At 48.1% G+C, this 19,881-nt stretch overlaps 1 protein-coding gene and 1 long non-coding RNA gene across 2 annotated transcripts; one reads left to right on the forward strand and one right to left on the reverse strand.

Moving 5' to 3' along the window:
• Nucleotides 1-7,141: 7,141 nt before the first annotated feature.
• Nucleotides 7,142-14,848, forward strand: LOC132250318 (uncharacterized). The gene is made up of 2 exons (XR_009461994.1): nucleotides 7,142-8,005; nucleotides 13,306-14,848. It is a non-coding gene; the product is annotated as an uncharacterized LOC132250318 (long non-coding RNA).
• Nucleotides 14,849-16,299: 1,451 nt separating this feature from the next.
• HEXIM1 (HEXIM P-TEFb complex subunit 1) lies at nucleotides 16,300-18,259 on the reverse strand. The gene has a single exon (XM_006278595.4). It carries the CDS (start codon nucleotides 17,757-17,759, stop codon nucleotides 16,731-16,733), a length of 1,029 nt encoding a protein of 342 aa, XP_006278657.1. The 5' UTR covers nucleotides 17,760-18,259; the 3' UTR covers nucleotides 16,300-16,730.
• Nucleotides 18,260-19,881: the final 1,622 nt, after the last annotated feature.

The raw sequence follows: 19,881 nt of genomic DNA on the forward strand, positions 1-19,881 counted from the left end.
AAGGGTGCCTCAAGTCTGTATTAGGCAAATAACCCCATGAAAGAGGCAGACAGGCACACACAGCAGCCAGAATGGGAAGGGAGCTACATGACTGTTACCAGGGCTAAGTACAGACAGTCAAAAGACCCGAGGCTGAATTAATTCAATCTTTGCAGGTAGTTTAAGCCATGTAGATTGAAGCGATAAGTAAGTGAACAGACACTCACTTTTGATTCCAGACATGCAGCCATATGCCTGCAGTAGCCCAGATCAGAAGCTGGGGTGCTAGAGAACACCTCCCTGCTCAGCTTGAACCTGGAGGGGACTTGGGATATAAATTCAATAAACTGATATAACCTAAATCTGTTAAGTCTGATAATACATCCATCCAAGTTTATCTTAAACTGGTTTCACCCATTTTGAAAGCGGTTTTGTGCACTGAACTTCTGTTGTGTTACAGATTTGAACCTGTTTCCAATCACTTATATTGGGTTATGTGTAATTTCTGTGCCTAGTGGAAATGACTTTCCTCCCTAGCAGGGTCCAACTGGATTGACATGGAGCATCCTAGCTATACCCTACAAATAAGCCTGAAGGAAGATCTAGTTACAAAAAGCAGCCTCAAATGTGGTTCAGTCTGAAGGCATGTGAAATTATCCAGTGAAGTCTAAGCATCATTTAGGGCCTTGACTATGACTTGACCTGGATCTGCTGTTTGCTCTGAGACTGGGCCATGCCTGAGCTGCAGTTGGGACTTCCAGTTCTTCCAGTAAAGAATAGGGCAGTAAAAAATTACATTTAAGGGGCCTGAAGAAAGTCCTAGCCTACAGGCTGGTCTGGCAGGGCATGTTTCCAAAAGGATAAAACCCTTCTGCACCAGTTAAGGAACTTGGGCTAGAAGTATGTGAGGAACCCCCAGCATTTAACATGGTGGCAACTGGCAACACTAGTGTCTTGACAAGGCCAAGACTTTAAAAAGTTACCTTTAAACTGTTAAGCCCCAGGGTTCCCTGAGTTCTTAGGGGAGAATGCTCACAATTCCCATGTCCACACTCCAAAGGTGTGTGAGGGACTTGGGGGAAAAGAGCAGTACTGGCATTTTTTGAAAGAGACTTGGGGAGTTAGGAGCCCAACTCCATGGAATTCCTCTGGGATCTGGGCACCTACTTCCCTTGTTTTCCTTTTGACAATCCCAGACTGACTCCTGGATTTCAGTGCATTATTGTAGGAGGGAGCAGGGACTGAAAGCATCCTGGGGCTGGCTCCTATGAGGCCTTAAAGCCTGAGGCAGCCTGGACCTCATGAAGCTGCAGTGAGAAGCTAAGTTTGTCACCATCCACTAAACAAGTCAACACAAACAAGGCATCCAGTATATGGGCAGGGCACCTCCTCTCAGAAGCGCCCTCTCTTCCAGCAGTCCCAGGTTCCCTGATTTGAGTTGCTCAGTGGCAAACTCCAGTGCCCTCCCCCTGCACTTCCTCCTCTCTCCTTGAGAAGCATCGTTCCAACCTCAGGTATGTCTTACAAACTGTCCTTGCTCAGGCTCTGCAAACTCTTCACATGATTTTTCTCGTATGTCTCTGAAAATCAAGACAGAGATGCAGGGAGGTTAAAGCAGGAATCCTAGAAGGACTTTACAGATTCTTAGCTTCATTGGAGTACTTTTGCAAAGTAGTGTCAAGTTTGGAAGGTTGCAAAGTGTATTGCCAACATAATGCCCTGTCCTGGCAGGCAAGAAACAAAAGATCAACTGACTTCAGCTCTGAGGCTGCAAGGACCTGTATGTGATGCAATAGGGGCAGGCCTTTTGACTTCAGTGGCCTGGCTGTCAGAGTCTCCCTGTTACTCCAGGGGTATGCTTGTTTGGGACTGCTACACCCTCCTTGTCTGGTCACTGAGAAAGTCCCCTGAAGCCAGCCCAGGAGTGGCTCCTAAAGCTGAAATGGGAAGTCCAGGCTCCTTTCCACTCTGAGATATCTGGTCTTTTCGATCTCTCACCTTCTATGCTACTCCATAGCCCTGACCCGAGGAGCTAGCATCCAGATTTGCTCCTGAGGGACTTTGCTCTTGTTTGGGAGACTGAATGTAACCTGAAGGTCCAAGCAGCAAAACAGACAACCTCTTTACCCAAGGTGATAAAAGATATCACCTCTGTCCACGAGCCCTGATTGCTTTTTCCTCTTTATCCAAGGCATTTATTGGAACAAAGGCCACCCAGTCACAGAGTCTCTCCCCGCACCTCCAACGGGTAAAGCATTTCCTCTGTCCTCAATCCCCAGGCCACTCCAAACAGGTCCAGAGCACCCCCAAAGCTGTTCCCTTCCCAGTCTCTCCAGGTCCTCAAAGCTCTCAAGTTGGTCTATGCCTCCAGACTCTCTTGTAAACCTTGAGTTCACACTCCCCTCTCCATTGTTATGCTCATCTACCCCCAGGCTCCTGGGCGCAGGCCATCTCACCTTTGTTGATATGTTAACAAAGATATTCAAGATGTGGATGCAATAGCTCCATCTTGCCTCTTCCCACACATTCCACACATAGCCAACCCTGGCACTTAGCAGGGGCTCTGTTAACCCTTCTTTCCCTGTGTGCTAGCATTATAGGTAAACTGAGTCACACAACAGCATTATAACAACATGAACTTGGTTAGCACAGAAACATTTGAATAAAGCCCATGGTCCACCGCAGTGGCCAGTTCAGCATATGTATAATTATTTGTAGAATCAGGGCCTATTTGTTTTCAAGCAGCTGAGAAACTGTACACAAACAGCCTAACTAGTAAAAAACGATTTACATTTTTTCCAAGTCAATCATTAGAGTAATCCTGGTTGAATAATCTAGAATTTTTTTGTAACACAGGTGAGGAATCCTTCTGTCTCGAAATGAAGATGCCCAACTGGACAAGTTCTTCACAACCATAAGGAAGAAATTCTTTACGGTGAGGGCTGCCAAAATATGGAATGGGCTTCCAAGGGAGGTAGTGCTTTCCCCTACCCTGCTGATGTTCAAGAAGAGATTAGACAGCCATCTGGCTGGTTTTACTTAACCCCAGCGCTCTTTCCTGCCTGGAGCAGGGGGTTGGACCCAGTGATCTACCAGGTCCCTTCCAACCCTAGAAACCTATGAAATCTATGAAACCAGTGGATCGATGTACATTCAAACACATGTCATTGTGGGACTCTCCCTCCCGACTTTTTTGTTGTTGCTTAGGTTACAGTGGAAACTACGTCTTTGAAGGGCAAGTGCCTATGATTAGACACTGTCATTCCAGGCAAAACCACCTCAATTTCCTTAAAGTGGAAGTTGGTTAAGAAGTGTTGACAGAAGTGTCACCTCACCAGCATCATTCCCAGACTGCTCATTGCCTGTTCCTCAAACTGATACATGATTCAGGACACAGCCATGAGGGCCAATCTACAAACCATCAACTGTGGGAGTAATGTTACTGGCTGAGTAGTCTTAAATCAGCGAGCCTGCTTCCACGAGTAAAGTTACTCATTGGCTTAAGTGTTGCACAGGACTGGGCATTCGGTTGCAGTAATATGCTATGTGGGTATTGAGGCTGGGATTTTCAAAGGCCCTAACCAAGTCCTGTTGAATTTAATTGGGATTAACGTGCCCAACTCCTGTGGACAACTTTGAAACCATCTGGCTTAATGCTAGTTTCCCCTATGCACACAGATAAAAAAAAAAAGTGTCCTTGCTCCAAAAGAGTCACAACGGCTCTCCTACTAAGCGAACTGCCACTGAAGTGTCATGCTGAAGTGCCTTCCCTTCCCCAGGAAGAGGCTGAGGCAGATTTCAACCCTCTGCCCTTCTCCTGCATCAAGTCCAAATACTCTGGACTTAGATAGATGAAGTGAACTCCAGTCCCAGAGAGCTCAAACGGTGATCCCAGCAATACTCACAAGGAAAGATAGGGCTTGGCCTCTCACTTGCAACCTGAAACCCTCCAGGGATGTTTATTAGTGAGCGAGGAAAACTTGTACAGGGGAGATTTCCAAAGCCACAAAAGGCATGAAGTGACCAGCACCCTGCCACCATCAGCGAGGAGATGAGATGCACATCTGCCCTCTGTACCTCCGAAATGTGCCATACTATGACCCAGGCTGTTGCCCCAGGTGACCCGGCACTGTTGTATGCTGTGCGTCTTCCAGCTTTTATCCAGCGTGTCTGGGCGGTGGTTCCCTCCCTTTGGGAGAAGTATTCTTGGAAGTGAAAAACAGATGGAGCAAATCCGTTATGTCACCCAAGGCCAGATTTTCAAAGGGATGTGGGCACTTAAAAGACACAGGGCGATAAAAGCAATTAATTTTCAAGGAACAAAAATCCAGGACAACTATCCTTGGTGCTCTTCAGACTTCTGGAGCCAGAAGTAGTTCACACCACTCTTGAGTTCTGGTTTATGTAAGTGCACAGCCTGGTGCTGTGGACAGGCTAATTAGTTCTCTTGAAAGGCTAATTAGTTCAGGCACAGTGCTTGATAGTGATGATGATAGCCATGCTGCCTCTCACTCAGGAAGTAGCCTGTTGCTGCCTCCTGACCTGGAAGGAGTATAGGGGGGGTTCCCATAGCACCACCAACCAATCATGTTGGGTCTTAGCTAACTCAGCAACAGGGCACCAACACACTACCAATTTCTCTAATTCATATGCATAGAAATTCCCCATTTAAGCGGACTCCAGAGAAAGCTAAGTCCCTGTCTCCATCCTGCAAATAGACTGGCTATAAGGGTAGGCTATTTTTCCCCTGCTCATGTATTTAGTGCTGACAGTGTGACTGGTGTTTTATAGATATTGTAAAGGAAGATGAGAGTTTTTTCAAAAATCCCATGAAGCACCTACCTACTTCTTTAGGTGGAGAAATACCTTTGAAACTCTGGCCCTCCTCCATTGTTCCAGTCACAACTGGACCATTCCTCACCACATTTTTTAGTGCTCTGCACAATCTTCTAAAATTGCATTTTTTTTAAAAAGAACACTTTAGGAAACTAAAGCCCACAAAAATTGGGAAACAAAATCAGTTTGCCCAGTTTACCACAGCCAAGAATGCTTAACAGAAAATGTCTGACTAATATACAAAGCTGTGTTGGGATAAAAATATCCCCTGCCCCCAAAGTATATTGTCATTACCCTACCACACTTATTTGCCAGGATTAAAACACTAAGAAGGCCTGACAGCAATAGTGTCAGATCTCAGACAAATCATCATAAACCACAGATAAGGAAATAAGGCCATTCAGAGCACGGATTATCAGGGCTGGCAACAGTGTATCCAGTAACAACAAAGACTTTCCAGAGGAGCCCTACAAAAGTGCCTTTGACAAGTATGGCAAAGTTTCTTTGAGTAGATTTGAAAGTATGGTAACTCACACCACAACTCAGCTCATTTATGCCTTGGAGCAAGGGTCACAGTGCACGCTTGTGTTGTTTATGAGGTGTCTGATCCTCCAGGCTACTTCCTACAGGACGACCCCCCTTCACCCCTCAAATACACACACAGGGAGCAGCTCAAAGAGTCAGGGTAGAGACCATAAACACTTGAGAGCAAGAATCATATTCTTCTACAGAATAACTGCATGTTGGCTGCCCTTAAAAGATGGCAGAAAACAAGCACTCTTAGCACCAGCCCATTTCCTCTAGGAGTGGGGGAGATTTGTCTTTCTCTAAACCCCACTTTAATTTCGGAGCTTTCATTAAGCAAACTGACATGGGGGAAGGAGGAAAAGACATTAAAGAGTTAAGCGCCTGCAGTCTGCAACAGAAGGGAGGGCCTAAGATCCCAGCAGCCTTTCCTGCAGCAGGTTGCACTGTGGAGCAACAGAAACAGAAATCAGCTGGCTGTGACAGTTCTGAGTTGGGGGGAGGAACAACAACACAGAACCAGATTTTAAATGTCCTGTTTAAATACATCACCACAAAAAAAAATCTCTCCTTCCCAGACTGGAATGATTTGAAAGCCTGAATCCAAAATGAAGGGGTCTCTCTCTCAAATAAGCTGGGAAGTCTGGGGGAGGCTGACAAAGCAGCAGCAGCCCTCCTATTGTCCTGTTTCCCAAAACCATGCAAAATCATAGTTTCTTCTTATTGAAAAAGACCAATTTGCAGTCCCTGAGACTTGCATCTGGAGCCTTCAGAATCCTGGCTGCGCAAACGGCAATGAGATTTCTCACCACACCTTTGCTTTTGAAGGGGGAAAATGGCTGGAGGCAACAGCAAGGCATGCAAGCATTACTGTACAACACATTGATTTGGCAAATGCCATTCAATAAAACCTTCCTATCTGGCAAGGGGCGATTAGGAAGAAAGCTTCCAGCTGCAGCCAGGCAAGCCTAGGCAATTCCACATGCAGATGTCCTCAGAAACAACCCTTGCTGAAAAGGACAGCAGAGCCATGTCATCACCATGACGGCCCAGAAATCATGCAAGGAGAGGATTTCTTAGGGGATATCTTTTGTGGGACCAGGCATTGAGACAAGCTCTCCAAGACAAGACATTTTTACAGGCATTGCAAAGGGAGAGGAATCACATGCTTCACAGGGAGGCAGCTGGTCGAGGGAAACGCATTTTCTGAAAACCTTTGCTCATTATTTTGCAGGCAGCAAAAGGCCAGGCAACCCGTGTGTGGCTCATGCGTTGTAGCCTAACCCCTCTGTTTTCTGGGGATGTTGGTGGGGGGAGATCAGGGTCCTGCTGCTGCCTTTTGCAGATGTTTAGATGCAACCACATTAGGGAAAGGAAAGCTGGGGGGACACTCATGTGCTGTGCAAGCCTGTGGGTATGAAGCAGTGACCCCAGGGGCTGGGGACTCTTCAGGGGCAGCGCCTGGACATAGTCAGAGGCCTGGATACAACACTGCTATCTGGAGGGCCGGGCGGGGCGACGCTGTAGGGGCAGGGCCTGTAAACCACAGAAGGAAAACCACTGCACCCCGCCCTGCATTCTGCGTGCGCATTTATTCCTGGAGCCCGGGGTCGGAGGAGGAGAAGGCAAAGGCTCTGGACCGCCCAGCTAGGGGCAGAACTGCAGTTTGTACCGTAATTAACCTATTTGCTGCCCATGTCCAGGTGCTACGATAGCGTATCCCTCCCCCAGCTCGACGCGGCTCTGCGGCTCGTTCATTAAGGGGAAGGGGAGCGCCACCCGGAAGTAGTAGTCACCCATGGGAGTAGTAGTCCTTTCAAAGCCCTACCCCCTGCTTCATGGAGCAAAGGCTCGCCCACCAGGACCACAATTCCCACACACCTCTGCGACGGGGGCTTCTGGATCGCGCCCGTTTCCGCGCTCTGCTGCTTTCCATTAGGCGGAAGGGAGCTGTCAATCACCTGGGCGGCGGGAGCTGATTGGACGCGCCGCTCCCGGAGCTGGGGACTGTCATGGCGGCTGGAGGGGGAGTGGTGGCTGCCATTTTATGAGGGGAGCTTGCACGCCGCGCCGCTGCGGCTTGTCTGCGAGGTGTGGGGACGCGGGGGACTGTGGCCTCCTCCTCGTGCCATGGGGCCTTCCCCTGCCGCGGGCTCGTTCCCGCCGCTGAGGCAGCCCATGCAGGAGGAGCGGACGCGCGGGCAGTGCCGGCCAGAGTGCGCATCTGCCCCAGGGCCGCGGGTTCCCCCTCCCTCCCCTCGCTCGGGCCGCCTGGCAGCAGCGGGGCGCTGGGGTCGGTACCCCCGTAGTGGCACGTGATTAATTCGGAGTAGCTGTACAGCCGGGCGGGTTGATTCGGATGCGAGCGCCTTGCCCCTCCCGCGGGGCAGTGCGTTGTCCCGCGTGAAAGACCCGCGAAGTACCCGCCCGAGCGCTTTGCTTTGCCCCGGGTCAGCCCCGGCTGCCTCCTCTGCCTCGTGTGAACGGCTGTCCCGCCCCCCGCTTTGATGGGGCTCATATCTCGGACTAATCCGACTGGGGGTTTGAACCAAATCGTCTGTTTTTAGCCCGTGCCTGGGAGCAAAGAGGAGCCGTTCGGGCGCAGTGCTCAGTGACACTGAATAGAGGAGATGACACGTTTCGTTGCTGCAGAGGACGCTAACAGGTGTGGTACCTGTGCTGTGTAACAGCGCGTCCAGCCAGGGCTGGCTGCCAAGCCCCTGGGGTGCGCTGCAGGATGTGCAATCACAGACACAGGATGCGTGAGATAAACCCAGAGATTTCACATTGGAATCGGGGCGTTGCAAGCGCTCTGCTGTGTTGTGGCTTGGCTGAGTCCTTTGCGACAGAAAAACTACTCGACTGCTTCTCCCTAGTCAAAAAACAAGTGAAAGCATAGGGCTGGCCTTTTTTAAGGGTCGCCTTGGGTCTAATGGGGTTGAGAAGCACTGCTGTATAATCACCTACCTCAAAACTCCCATAGCCTCAGAAGTAGCCAGGAGAGCTGTATTATGTTATGTTTAGGAATATTAGCTGATTTGTTAATACCTCACAGCTTGCTTTAGAAAAGGACTTAAATTACTTGCTTATAACAAAAGTACTGTCCTGCAAGAGAGGTCAAGTGATCCTGTGAATGGGACGCTGGGCTCTCCTGAGGGTTTTTAGCTCTTGGTTGCTATAGGTATAAAAATGGAGGGGATGGCCACCTCTGTAAGACACTTCGAGAGTTATTTCCAAAAAATATCAGTATAAGGTTCAAGTATATGCTTGATGCCTGGGGTGCGTTATTTTTGCAACTGGGTGCATCTCCATGTTGCCCTATGGCGATGTTACTGTGCCATGCTTTACTACTTCCTTTTGGTAATACTAAAACATGGCACAGTAACTGCCCATACGGCCCTGTATCGGCTGCATATGCTCATATTTCCTCGCTACGTTGCCGTAGCGGCATGCTATAAGTGAGGGAGTGCACTGCTATGGTGACATAGCTAGCAATCGCATATAGACCCGCGTGGTTGCTACGTTGCCATAACGTGATGTGTAGACATGCCCACTGAGAGGCAAATTTACTGCTTTTATCCCATTGTAAATCTGATATTTAACAGATTATAGTAGCCTTATTCAAGATTTACACGGGTGTAACTGGTTGGCAGTTTTGAACCCGCGTCACTAACAAAATATGGTTAGAAATGCACAGAAGTAGTAGTCTTAAAGCTTACTCCCTGCTACATTCTCATTCTTAATACTGCACCAAAATGGAATAAATACTCTGAAAAAAATATTCTGAAATGTTATTGAGCTTTTCCCAAAGTCTTTCCGTTAAGTTACTAAATATGATTTTACCATGATACCAGAAAATTATTACAAAGCTAGTCTTGTGTCAGAAACCAAGTGAGGGCAAGACTAAGAGGAAAAGTCTTATTTTTTTTAGCATGAACATATGGTACTGAACTTCTGTTTTCCTTGAAGACGTCCTTTTTTCCAGTCTTCAGATTCCCTATTACACACTGTAATTTTCTAGGCAGTGTATCTGGAAAATAATCCCTGGAATATAATCCTTTATTTCACGCATTTAAACCAAACTCTGCCCAGACTTCCCCTAGGGAAGTTTCATGTACTGAATCCAAACGATCACATTGAATATGCCTTGCCCTCTCCTGCTGTTTGTTAAGTGAGGGAGCAACTGTCATTGTGCTCTGTGTGGAGACTTTGAAAAAAGGTAAAAGTTCCTGTGTATTTTATGGATGGATTGGTAATTTTTCAACTAGTAGTTTAAAATAGTGTGATAGATAACCTGGGGGAAACCTTTTGAGTGGTTAGTTTCATTCCTTGAGCTGTTGGGAATAGTTGCCACATCATGTGTAAATCTCAAGTACATGGTGCATGGAAGTGTTTACAAGCAGTTTTGAGAAGGCAAAAGCAGGCTCAGAATCCTGAGAGTAGAGAACTGTGGCAGAACCAAGGAGCAATGGTCACAAGTTGCAGCAAGAGAAGTTTAGGTTTTTAGGAAAAAAACCTCTCTCACTAGGAGGATAGTAAAGCATAGGAATAGGCTACCTAGCAAGGTTATGGAATCTCCATCCTTAGAGGTTTTTAAGTCCTAGGTAGACAAGCCTTGGCTGGGATGATCTAGTCAGGCTGGTTCTGCTTTGAGCAGGGGGTTAAACTAGATACCCTCCTGAGGTCCCTTCCAACTCTAATTTTCTATGATTCTATATGCAGGCATGGAAAGTGTCTTTTGCTATATAGTCTGGCATAGTGGTAGCTAAGGCATATAGTTTGATATTTTGGCATATGAAGATATTGTCAGGAAGTCTGGTTTTGCCACAGAGCATGTGACTGGGCAGGTTACTTAGTCACTGCAGTAATGTTGGCTTACCCATAGAATGAAATAGTTTAGCTATAAAACACCAAAACCCTTGGTTGCTACTAGGGGTGTGCGAAGCTTCGGTAGTCAATTTAATTTGGAGGAGATATGGTCCGATTCAGCGACTGAATCTCTGAATCCGAATCAAATCGGGGGAGCCATTGATCTCTCTGAGTCGAATCAGAAGCCTCCGAATCGATTTGGAGAGATTCGGAGATTCAGCCATAGACTGTACAGGCAGGCAGTAGTAGGTAGTGCTGGGGGAGCAGCTGGACGAGCCCCAGCTTGAGCTGGCAGCCCTGGGAGAAGCCACGGCTCATCCAACTGCTCCCCTAGCTGCCCCCCCCCCAACTGGGGCGAGGCAGGCAGTGCTGACAACCCTGGGAGAAGCTGCAGGGGCTGGGGAGAATGATCGGGGGCTGGGGGAACAAACGGGGACTTCCTCCCAGTTCCTGGTTTGATTCCCCAGCTCCCTAGTCATTCCCCACACCAGCTCCCAATCATTCCCCCAGACCTCGCAGCTTCTTCCAGGGCTGCCAGCACTGCCTGCCTTGCCCTGGCAGGTCAGCAGCTGGGGGAGCAGCCAGATGAGCCACAATTTCTCCTGGGGCTGCCGGCTCAAGCTGGGGCTTGTCTGGCTGCTCCCGCCGGCACTGCCTGCCTGTATAGCCTGGCTGAATACGATTTGGCACCGAATATCTTCGGATTCGGCCGAATCAAATCAGGACAGTGATTCGAATCACCAAATCGAATCACTGTCCCTCCAAATTGCCGAATCTGAAGCAAATGCTTTCCTCTTCACACAGGCCCAGTTGCTACTGCCTAAGTGCAAATTGTGTTCTAAACTGGAGCAGGGGCTTAGTTTGTACAATTATAAAGTAGAAGCCTTTGCACTTGGAAGGTCAGAATCGGCAGGGCCACTTTTCTACAGAGAATTTCTTGGCTAAATCACTGTGCTGTCAGATTTAGGAATATTTTGTTCCCATATCCCATCACTATTTTACTGCTTGGTCTTTCCTTAATCATAGTTAGTTACCACTTCTAACTGGTTAGGCATGCAACCAGCTTGGCCTATGACTGCTTTTCTGTTTAACTCTGACTTCAGTCAACTCTATTCACCTTAAATTGCAGGTTTAATCTAATTATGCTTCATTTTAAAACTGGATTGCTGCTCATCTTGCAGAATTGTGCTGGTTTAATTGTAAGTAGGATTTTTGTTGAGTGCAGACTCCCTAGTTGATTGGCTTAACCTTATATGTGTGTCCTTACAGCAGCTTGCACTGATTTGACTACATTTTTAAAGAGAAATAGGGAGGATACAAACCAGAACATACTGTTCAGGGCCCCAGAACCTACGCTTGGAACTAGACCAAATTTGGTGACTTGCTAAACAGTGCAAAAGCCGTTTGGGTTTTTGGAAGGGGTTTAGAGTGCGTTCCTGTATCAGTGGGGGTCAAATAAGTTTTTGTTTTGGGGGGGGGGGAGTTATTTTTATGGTTGACAAAGTTATTTATTACCTTCTATTACCTTCCCTTAGTGCTGCCCATGTATTACATTGCAACAGGTCAAGTGTCAGGGCATCTAGAACTTTGGATAGCCATTTTTATTATTCCTATCTAATGGAATCAAGCAAAACTGGTACAAATTCTACATATAAATAAGACTTAGCATTGTTTCCAATACCAAGCCTATCCATTATGGCAAACATGAACAATCTAGCAGCAAAATTATGCTGACCAACTTGCAAGATACACTAGTTACATTAGAAACGGACGTGTGTTCTTGCTGGATCTCTCTCTGGTGTTTCCACTTGAGCCCATTTTGTTCTGGTATAGTTTTCAGTCCAAAGAAGTGTTGTGCATAAGCCTATCTCTTGGTTCCCTCACGTTTGTTCGCTGCTTTTGTTTAAGGACACAGTGGGCATGTCTATACGACAAGCTATGGCGACATAGCATCAGCAGGCACAAACTGTGATGCTAGTGCTGCTGTGCCAGTAGCAACATGCTACTGTGCAGTAGGGTTGGAAATGACCCATGCACCACCAGGACTGCACAGTAACGGCGGTTATTACAGTGTCATTTAGTACTTGCAGTAACAACTGCAGTCAGGACCATGTGTAGACATATCCACTCTTTAGGAAATTAGTGCTGAATCTTTCCTTCCTGTGCAGATTTTTTAATTTTTAATCAATGGTAGATGTTCTCACTTGTTCTGAGGGTAAAGATAACATTTCAAGGCACGTGTTCCAGAAAGACCTGCAAAGACTACCCTCTGCCACCAGTTTTATTTCATCTTATTAATCAGTTAAGTTAATTCCTGTAGTTACGGTCTACAGGAAGAATTATTGCTCTTGTGCTTCCTACACTTGTTCAGATTCCTTCTCTTTGTATTAAAAAGAAATAAAAAATGCCAGAAATGATCAATTCATTTACTATCAACATTAAGCCTTTTATTTCATTTTGTAATTTGTGGTGTGTACAGGTTTCCTTCGTTTTATGTAGGTTCTGTATGTGCGAATTCACTTACGCGATGACCCTTTTTATACCAATTTGTTATATGTGAGGTAAATTTACTCTTATGCGATTGGTGTGGTGGAAGCCTGCAGTCAGCTGCATTGTGGGAGTGATGTGCACCAAAATATAGTCTCCTGTGTGGATCCGTGCTCCTCGCTCATTGTCTGTGACACGTGTTTCTGTAGTTCCCATCCCCATTATGATAGTGCCCTGTGCTTGTGTGTACTGTCTGCTGTTGGCGAATACTAAAATTGTCTTTTAAAAGTGGTAGAAATGGGTCTGGGGGTCAGTACAGTTGAGATCTTGGAACGTATCCCTGTTTGTAAAGTGGGTTCCCTTTATGCGAATTCAAGTTATGCACCATTTTCCAGGAATGCATGTACATCATAAACCTAGGGAAACCTGTAACTACCTTTTAGCATATTTATTACAACTATCATTTTAATTGACTGAACATCCTGCTGTATGCTGCTTTCTATCCACATTGCAAAAGGCACCAGTTGTAACTGGATTTCATAGTCTAATCTTTTCACTTCTGTTTTTATGTTGTATTTCTGGGATCAGCTGTCTTTATCTTCTCCCTAGGACAGTGAAAAATATTTAAACAGTTCCCTTCTCAGCAAGTGGAAACAACTCACAAGTGAAGCATCTTTGAACATTCAACGTCAAGAGATCCACTTCTGTACAAAGTATATACAAACCAGTTTCTAAAACACTTGTAACCAGCTGCTGTACAGATGAAGTTGGTCAATCATAGCCTGGTTTTTAGCAGGATCAGCCAGACTGGCAGTAAGTTACACCTCTCCAGGAGGCTCCAAAAGTCTCATAATAAAGGAGAATTTTGATCTGCCAAGTCTCACAAGGCAGATCCTTTACTACTCTTGTACAACCATTAGATATTTAGATGACACTGGTTGCAGTGCTAGTATTATGCCATTGACATGCAGCTTTTCCTCCTTAGCAGTCTCCTTGATCTCTGTGTACTGAAGATTTTGGAGCCTTTTTAAAGGACGGGTGGCTGAAGCCCAAGAAAGACTGATGTGATGCTTGTTTGAGGGAGAAAGTCCACAGAGTCTGGCAAGGGCCATTCTAGGGAGGTTCTTGCTCTGGACTAAAGACATCACAATGTTTTATCAACTAAATTTAAGTACTGCTCTTTACAAAGCAACTTTCATTTTTGGCTACCAAGATTATGTGAGACTAGGCAGAATTATCTGGTCAGATGTTTGTCACCTCCAACCTTAACTACCATGTACTCTGTGTCCAGAATCATTTCTTGAAGAAGCTGTAGTTGATGCATAGTGTGACAGGTTGTCTCCTTAGCAGGATGAGTTGGAGAGAGCATGTTAAATCAGCATTCTGCAACTTGGATTGTTTATTGTCATACCTGTTGCAGATTTCATAAGTTCTTTAATATGATAGGCTTGCCCTGTCAGTGGAACTGCCTCCATTTTTGTAACCTGCCTCATCTGCTAGGGTTGCCCAACACGCTGCAGATTATACCTGGAGTCCGTTAAACAGAGGGAAGCTGACAGAAGAGCTTTCTTAGTGGAAAGCTCTGGTGCCTCCACAGCATCTAAAAAGAAATCATAGCCTCATATCCTACTACAAGACTCTTTTCCACTAAAGTACTCTCCAGAGACCAATGGCAGCATAATCCAAAGTAGAAATAACAAATTAAATCAAAATAGGTTGGGAAGCTGATTCTCTACCGTGAAGGAAGCTCTGTGCCTGTTTACATTACTCTTGTTTTAATGTGAATAATTTCTCTGCCAGTTACCTTGGGTTTGCCAACACATTTGCAATTGACTTCATGTTGTTTTCCAGGACTACCACCAAATTATATAAATGGCAAATATTATATTAGTGGAGGGAGACTTATCTACATAGCTGATCTGGTTTAAGTTGAGAAAATGCACTTCAGTGAGGATATTTACTGCTGATGCATCTAACAATTTTTCTTCATTTTTCACATTAATTGGGTATTAGAAAATTCCTAACTCATGTTGGCAGATTGCTACATGCCTAATGCTAAAATCACTGTGTAAGAGTACATACTTATGTTCTTGTTGCATGATCTTGCATGTTTAATAATGTAAGATTTAAAATAAATAAATATTGTATTTTGCCCTCTATGTTTATTCTTTGGAAGATACACAGTACTGTCACACTCTGTGGTGACAACTTAACCACATACTTCTCTCTGCAACTAAGCTGTAGTGCACCAGCCCCGGCTTCTGCCAAGTGATGTCATAGCAGTAGGAAAGCACTAAGAGGACAAAGCTTCACCAAAAAAACACAGACCTTTAGTATTTTTGTTTTTCATTCCAAAAGTTAAGAATTCATGTCAATACATGTCTTCAGGCAGGAGGACTGAGCCTGGCCAGCTGTTGTGAATTTCCTACATTGTGTATAGGGTTATTTATTTATATTTTTGTGAAACCTCAATTACTGCTGCAGTCTACCCATACTGTTAAACATTCCCAGCTGAGAACAGTAACATGTTCCTCTTGCATATGTCTAACCCCATAGTTGCCTGCTGTAAGACAACATAGGTAGGGCTGCATAAGGTGTACCCATGGGTTAGGTATCCACCTTGAGTGCAACTGTTATTTTTAAGCCAATGAAAGATTGACAACCCGTGAAAAAGACAACCAAACTGTTTAAATGGCTGCCAGTTATAGGTTTGTTATACTTTAGGACTGCTGGTACTCCCTATGCAAGGTTGACTGAGGTGAAAACCTCTTTTTAGACATGCACTTTTCTGAGATACCTTGAGTGACCATCTCCAATTACACAAGATTGCAAAAATTTTAGAACAAGGTAGGACTGGTGCACACACTTTGCACTATAAAACTTACCAGTTAATAGATTTTCATATTGGATACAGGCTGCACAGTTGGACAGAAGGTATACAGGTGCCTCTTTATCCTGCTTTGATTCCAATCCAGATGTTGGAAAAATAAAAGGTTGAAAGATGGCACATCATTTCAGTGATCCATCTTATTCTCTGACCACTTCAGGCTTATATTATTGCTGATTAGTGAACTCCCAATACAAAGCTGCTGCTCAACTTTAGTAAATGGACAAACATTTAAATGGCTAGCCCACTTCTAAACTGGAGGTAACCTGCCCATAGCACTCGTATGCCATAGTCCTGCCCTTTTAAATTAGTGTAGGTGGAAGAATATACATGAGTACATTTGTCACTTGTAGGTAATGGATTGCTATTATAAAAAGCCATAACAGTGGCAAAATACAGAATATATTGTTTCCACCCACCCTGCACCATCCTTTTGTATTAAAATTAGTATTTTAGACCACCAGAAATGAAATGAGTTTGTGAACCCACTTTAATGCCTTTAGCAGGATTAGACGTAGAAATAGGAGATTGTCTTCTGCAGGGAAAAGCTATGCCATATGGCTACTGAGATTCAGTTGCTAGCAAGTTAAGTGTTAACTATTGAAGTCTTGACTATTTAAGAGATACAGATACAGCAAAAAACATTATTCAAAACATATTCCCACCTGAGAGAATGATATTTTGAATATTTGCTCTAGAAAATCACACTGAAACTGTTATATTTACAAGTAATTAGGTTTATTAGAATGCTATAATGGATTTTATTGTCAGAATTTGGCTGATTTACAGTTTCCTGGGGTTTTATTTTTCTTCCTCCTGGGGATTCTCTCTCTCTTTTTGGTTTAAAACACACAAAAAAGCATTGTAAGTTGAGTCAAGTTTTACTTACACATCAACCCCCCCCTCACCCCAGTCACAATCATTTTAAAAGAAAAAACGGAGAAGGGAAATCTCCGTTGCACATGATTAAGAACAGAACGCACACTAAGCTATAGCTATATTTTCAAAACAATACAAGGCTGTGGTTTATTCTGTTTATGCATCATAAAAACGGTCCGCTGTCCTGTATATACACATATGTATATAATGTTACATTCCAACACTGTAAAAAGTCCTCCCCCCCACCCCAGCCCCGGCCGAGTCTCTCTCACTCCCCGAACTGCGGGAGTGGGGTCTCCTCCTGTCTGTGAAGTTCATTCTCTTTCAACAGCTTCAGGTTCTCAGCTCTCAATCTGTCCAGTTCCAGCTCCAGGTCTCTTACCCTAGTGTCCTCGGCCGAGTCCCCACCGTACTTTTTGCTCTCCATCCTCAGCCGGTTGTTCTCATCCTCCATCCGAGAGAGGCATTTTTCCAGCTCCAGGTACTCCTTGATCAGCTCCTGCTTGCTCATGTTCTGCAGACTCTCCACGTGGTACCGCTCGTAGGTCTCGGAGAAGTCCCGCTGCAGGAACTCGCTGCCATCCCCACCCATGCCATCGCTGCCGCCATCCTCGTCGGCACCCTCCTCCATGAAGTCCTCCTCACTGGTGTCTGACTTGGCGGCCGCCCGCCGCGGGTAGAACTCGGTCTTGAGGTCAGGCTCCTCCTGGTCGTGGTCCTCCATGAGGAACTGCGTGGTGTTGTAGGGCGCCACAGGCTGCCCCTTGGCAAACATCTCGGCGCGGAGGCGTGAGGCCCGCAGGCTCTGCTTCTCGTCAAACTTGCGCTTCTCCTCCCAGCTCAGCTTGGAGTAGGGCTTCCAGTGCCGCTTCTTCTTGGACGGCCGCCGGCGGTGCTTCTTCTTGCCCAGCTGGCGCTGCTGGGGCCAGGCCTCCTGCCCGCCTCCCACAGCAGCCCGGCAGCGCTGCCCACCACAGCCCCGCTGGCACGGCTGGGGATGGCTCTCACCGCCCCCCGCCTCGGCAGCGCCACCCTCCAGGCAGGGCGAGTCCGGGCCTGCCTCGGTCGGCGCGGCAGCGGCCTGCTCGGCCCCCGGACACACCCCCTGCTCCTGCTCCTCCTCCTCTTGCTGCGCTTCTCTCGGTTGCCACCTACTGTCCTCGTCCTGGCGCAGCCCCGCGGCGGCGGGGGCCGGCTCCGCCAAGGGCTCCTCTCCGCCCGCGCCACCTGCACACTTGGAGGGAGAAGTTTCGCAGCGCTCCGGGCCGAGGTCGAGGCCGGGCTCGGGCTCAGCCATGGCCGGGCCGGGCTCCTCCAGCTCGCTGCTACCGCCGCGGGGCGGGCTCAGGGACAGGTGCTCGCCTCTTCTCGGCTCCTCGCAGCAGCCGCCCCAGGCCCGCACATCGGGGAGAGACGGGGCGCGGGGGACTCCGCCAGGGGCCCGATCAGTCCGTCCGTCCGGGCCACTGAAACGCTCCAGCCGCCAAGGGGTTAAACCGTCCACTCCAGGCCCCAAGGGGTTAAAAGTGTCCGGAGCCACGAAGGGGTTAATCCCGCCAAGTCCCGCCCCGAGCAGGGCAGCTGCAGCGGCTCTAAACTGCCCGGCGCCTGTGCCGAACCGTGCAGAGACCTGACGCGCTCATCACACCCTCCGGCTCCTGCGCCCGGCCCCTCCCTTCCCAGCTCGAGCTCAGCCACCCGCTCTCAACACCGCCAGCTCTCAACTGCTGTTCCCAGCCCTCTGCCTCGCCTTAAATAGAGGTACTAGGCTCCGCCCCGCGCCGCGCAGGCGCACTTGCCGCTCGCCGCCCCGGGGCATGCTGGGATGCGTGGTCTCTCGCCCCGATCGATTCCCTAGCTTGCGCCGGCTGGAACGACTACAGCTCCCAGAAGCGCAGCGGAGCTTCTCCTGCGGCCAATCAATAAGCGCTGTGGGCGGAGCCAAGCACAAGGCACCACCTATTGGTCTTCGCCGTGATTAGCCCTTGATTGGTTAGAGCGTGCGTCGTTCATACGCGGCTACGCCAATGAGAGAGGAGGTAGAACTTGGATCAGTCCATGTGTTTCAGGGGCTTCAGCCCGTTGTGGGCGCCGAAAAACGCCAAGCGGCCTTCAACTGCGTCCTTAAGGGCAGGTGTGGGTAGGAGCACGCTGCCCCTCGCTCCGGCGGGACGCCGCGCCTCGGCCTGAACCCCCCCCTCCCCACTGCAATAATTGGTATGATCCAAAAATAGTCCCGTAGGCCCAGTGTCAGGCTTGCGCCGAGTGCCCGAGGCCGGTTCCGAAATCACGGAGCGACGTTGGCGGGGTGGACGCGTGGACCGGCACAGAGAAGCGGCTCAAAGCGACATTCGGGCGGGAGGCCCGGGAGGGCGGAAGGATATCGGAGTAGAGCGAGTGCTGCGCACTGCGTCCTTCATCGGGTCTTGATCGGTGCGGACGAAGATGTAAACAAACCACGGGGAGAAACAAGTCCCGCCTTAAAGGGACAGTACACTTCCCCCCCACCCCTCCTCTGTAGCACTGGGTAGCGGCCCGGTCCGAGGTACCGAGCTGCGCCAGGACGGAAGCCGAGAGTGGGCAAACCTCAGAGCCCGGAGTCCTGTGTTCGCCACCCCTTTCCTTACACCCTTCCCCCAGCCCCAGATGCGTGCCCTGCAGAGCCCCTGTCAAGCCCCTCCCTTCTCTGGGCCTCAGTTTTCCCAGCTGTAAAATAGGGCTAAAAGCAAAGATGTGCGACTCCAAGTGGGCCCTCTTCTGAGCCTGGTCCGGGCAGTGCTCTGTGGGTCCCACTGCAGGGGGACTCGTGGGCTTTACCACTCCTTGGTCCAAGCTGGCGTCCACCCTTCTTGCAGCAGGAGCCTGCTCCAGCTGGACGGGAAACACAAACCTGCCTTTCATCCCTGCGGTTCGCTCTGCCCCAGGCCCCCCAGAGCGCCCCCTGCCCCGCCCCACTCCAAGTCTCCACAGCTGGAGCAAACAAGCCAAGTTCCAGTGGGCAAATGTCCTGCCGGGGCGGGGGTGGGAGACACATAACAGAGGCTGCCTCGTGGTTGCCCCTGCCCCTGGGCTGGCCCCGAATCATTGCTCATAACACCACGGAAACCTGATTCAGGTAATGCCCCCCAACCCCAGCTCTTGTCCCCCACCAGCTCTGATGCTCACACCCCAGGCCCAGCTCTCTCCATGTTGGCCCTGAGAGCAAGGGGCCGTCTGGAAAGGCGTTCCAGCAGGGCAGCAGGGCTTTTTTATATATATAATTTGTATCCGAGGCCAAATTACCCAAAACTAATTCCAAATCCAAAAGCCCAGACCTGTAAGTGGCCCTACCAACAGCAAACATCCTCCACGCGCACCTGGGGCTTCAGATGTTTCCAAATCCATTGGCGGGCATCCTACTTGCAGGCTGAAACCCAGAG

The sequence above is a fragment of the Alligator mississippiensis genome, chromosome 4 (genome assembly GCF_030867095.1).
Source record: "Alligator mississippiensis isolate rAllMis1 chromosome 4, rAllMis1, whole genome shotgun sequence".
Classification (NCBI taxonomy): domain Eukaryota; kingdom Metazoa; phylum Chordata; order Crocodylia; family Alligatoridae; genus Alligator; species Alligator mississippiensis.